Source organism: Myotis davidii, unplaced genomic scaffold (assembly GCF_000327345.1).
Source record: "Myotis davidii unplaced genomic scaffold, ASM32734v1 scaffold1573, whole genome shotgun sequence".
NCBI lineage: Eukaryota > Metazoa > Chordata > Mammalia > Chiroptera > Vespertilionidae > Myotis > Myotis davidii.
In genome coordinates this window covers 3,926-6,776 of record NW_006284623.1, presented here as the reverse complement: position 1 = coordinate 6,776, position 2,851 = coordinate 3,926, and the positions used below count along the sequence as shown (strand labels likewise).

Below are 2,851 nucleotides of genomic sequence, written 5' to 3'. Positions count from 1 at the left end.
GGGGTGTGCCGTGCCAGCATGGCCATGGGTGAACCTGAGGGGCACGGTGAAGCTTTAGGAAAGACAGACAAGAGAATAAGGCTGGGGCTGGGTGGGAGGTTGCCCTCTGATTAGAGAGACAGTGCCATGGCCTGCAAGCGAGTGTTTATTTTACACTCAGAGCACACAAAGCAAAGCAAGGGAAGTGGTCCCCATAGTTACAATGTTCTCGTGAGTGTCACCGGTTTTGGCAGCACTTTCTGCACCTCCCACAGCCCATTAGCTGAGTAGGAAGGACCTAGGGAGCGGCTATAGGGTTCAGCTTCATTATGCTAAGAGGGCTGTGCCACAGGTCGATCCGAGCTTAACCTTATGGCCACTCTACAGAGGGGACGGGGCTGGGTGCTGTGTGCAGCCCTGGGGGCCTCAGCCGTCAGCTCTTGTCCTCAGTCCCCAGGCGACGAGATGCTGTTGGTCATGTGGTGTTTTGGCTCCTGGTGGGTGGGCCTGACCCTGCTCATAGGTTCTGCTCGCTGGGCTCACAGCTCAGTCACCTCCCCAGTCACTTCACACAGGGCTTGGGAGGGAAACTTAACAAAAGCTTAAACCCTGTTCACATGTAAGAAACGCACCCCTATTCCCATAAGTGTGTGTGTCCTAAGATTTAAAAGAAGAGGATTGCTTTTCACAGTCATCCAGGTGCCCTACCGACCAGGGTGTAAGCCCCATCCCATCTGAACCCAAGGCCCGGCCTGCCCTGCGCCTCTGGGAGGGAGCAGCACCCCATCAGCATGGTGTTCCCACACTCACCTGTGCCTTTGTTTCCCGCAGGACGTGAAGGGTGCCCTGAGCAGGTGAGTGCTGAAGGATGGACGAGGGGAGTGGGGTGCAGAGCCGTGGGGTGCCCCGCTGAGCAGCTCTGGCCTCTGCTCCCCCAGGAGCCAGGCTGTGCAGCTGGAGATGCCAGAGGCCCTGTCCTTGGAGATTCAGACGGAGTACAAGGTCCCCGAGGTCTTCTTTGAACTGAGCAAACAGTTGAGCAGCCATCAAGGTTCGTGAGGACATTACCAAGCACCCAAGGGACCGAGCTCTGTGCAACCTCAACCCCATGGGTCTCGGAGACAAATGGGAGGGTTTCTACTTTATGGTCACCACCCTGAGCTCCTGTCGCTGGTCCAAAACAAGGCTCAGACTCCAGAGCTGTCCCACGTAGATCCCGGGAAAGGATCTGGGGGTTTATCCAAGGCGTCCCTTGAGATAAACTCTAACGGTGCAGGTGTGGGGCATTCAAGTAGTTGGTAGCGAAGAGGCTACTCTACGCAGGCAGGACCATGGCGGGTCTAGGACCAAAACGACCAGAAGCTTTAATTTCAGTTTTCAGTGTACACAAAATGGTCCCATGAACTGCCAGAGGAATCACACCACATGACACACATGCAGTTGCAAATCTCACAGCACTTTATTACCCACAAGGTTCCTGGTGCTGCGGGTACAGGCTTGGTGGGATCCCAGTGGAGCTGGCCTCTGGGGTCCGGCAGCTGGGCTGGTCCGGTCCGGGTGCCGGGGGCCGGTGTTCCTCACCCCAGAGCTCGGTTGCCTCTCGATCCGGAGGTACTAGCCGTTCTTCTGTCGTCCGGGCGGGAGAGAGGAGCGTGGAGCGGTGTCACTGGCAGGACTGGCAGAAGGACATGCCTTTGTGCCTGTCTCAACCGTGAGCCCTGTTGGCTGGTCAGGACCCATTTTTAAAGCCTGTTTCGTACCCGCAGCAGTTCAGGCGGCTATCACTGAATTAAGCCAGTGCACACATGTTGGTCTCAAACACGGCGAGGGGCTACCTGGTTATCTACGGGGAGTACCTCACTCACACAGACGGCCATCCTAGCAAGTCACTCGGACTCAGTAACTGACGTTCAAATCCTCGTCTGTGGGGTACACGCTTCAGAGCAGTGGGGAATGTGTCTTTAATATCACACTTTAAGTTAACTCAAACATTTCAAACCTTATCAGCATTTTTAGACATTTTTAAAGCATTTTACACATTTCTATATATTTACTGTAACAAGAACACAGGCTGGTCTTATCTAAAGTAAACTGAGTTGGGAGTGAGGCCTGCTTCCAGCCCTGACCCCTGAAGCCATCCCGGGCCTACAGGGTGGGGTGCACACAGCCCCCGGGACCTCTTTGTGTGTTTGTGGGGGAGGGTCCTGGCAGTAAGCACCAGCCAATCCTTCCCCACCCTCTCAGGGAACATTCTTGGAACAAAGGCGACACCAGGACCACATCCCCCAGTTCGCCAGGGATACACCCCAGGTAGTCGCTCCCCTGTGAATGTCCACGCTGACAGCCAGCGCCCTGAATTCTACCCCTGAGGTTCTTCTAATCACCAGGTTCCTGTGAGGATGGTCTCCCTCTGTCCGTATTTGTTTGGGATTTCTTGGACCATCTGACAGAGCAGCCTGGCAGTTGTGAAACTGACATGGAGCAGTTTGCAGAGACCCTGAGTGGCCGGGTCACCACGGACGAGGCTTTGCAAGAACTGGTGGACCTCATCTACCAACAGGCCACGTCCGTGCCCAAGTTCCGCAGCGGGGGAGCTGGCCTGTGTAATTACCTGTCCCGTCACCTGAGCATTCGCTCACAGAGGGGCAGCTTCCGCCAAGTGCTCCTTCAAAGATGTCAGGCTGATTATGAGCCTCGATATCAAGCTGCCAAGGGGGATGAAGCAGCTCGGAAACGATTCCACGGGTTCGTGCTCTTTCTGGGAGAACTTTATCTTCTGCTGGAGATCGAAGGGGCAAATACAGAGGCTCGAGTAGCTGCTCTCCGGGGGTTGTTGGAAGCCCTCCTTTCTCACCCTGTGGGCCATAACCTA

At 55.4% G+C, this 2,851-nt stretch overlaps 1 protein-coding gene across 1 annotated transcript; it reads left to right on the top strand.

Annotated features, from left to right (window-relative positions):
• Window positions 1–861: 861 nt before the first annotated feature.
• Window positions 862–2,836, top strand: LOC102774728 (polyadenylate-binding protein-interacting protein 1; the record flags this gene model as incomplete). The annotated part of the gene is made up of 2 exons (XM_015557329.1): window positions 862–1,030; window positions 2,367–2,836. Coding segments are annotated over exons 1-2 (561 nt in total), but the record flags the coding sequence as incomplete, so codon positions are not given.
• Between the last annotated feature and the right edge of the window lie 15 nt (window positions 2,837–2,851).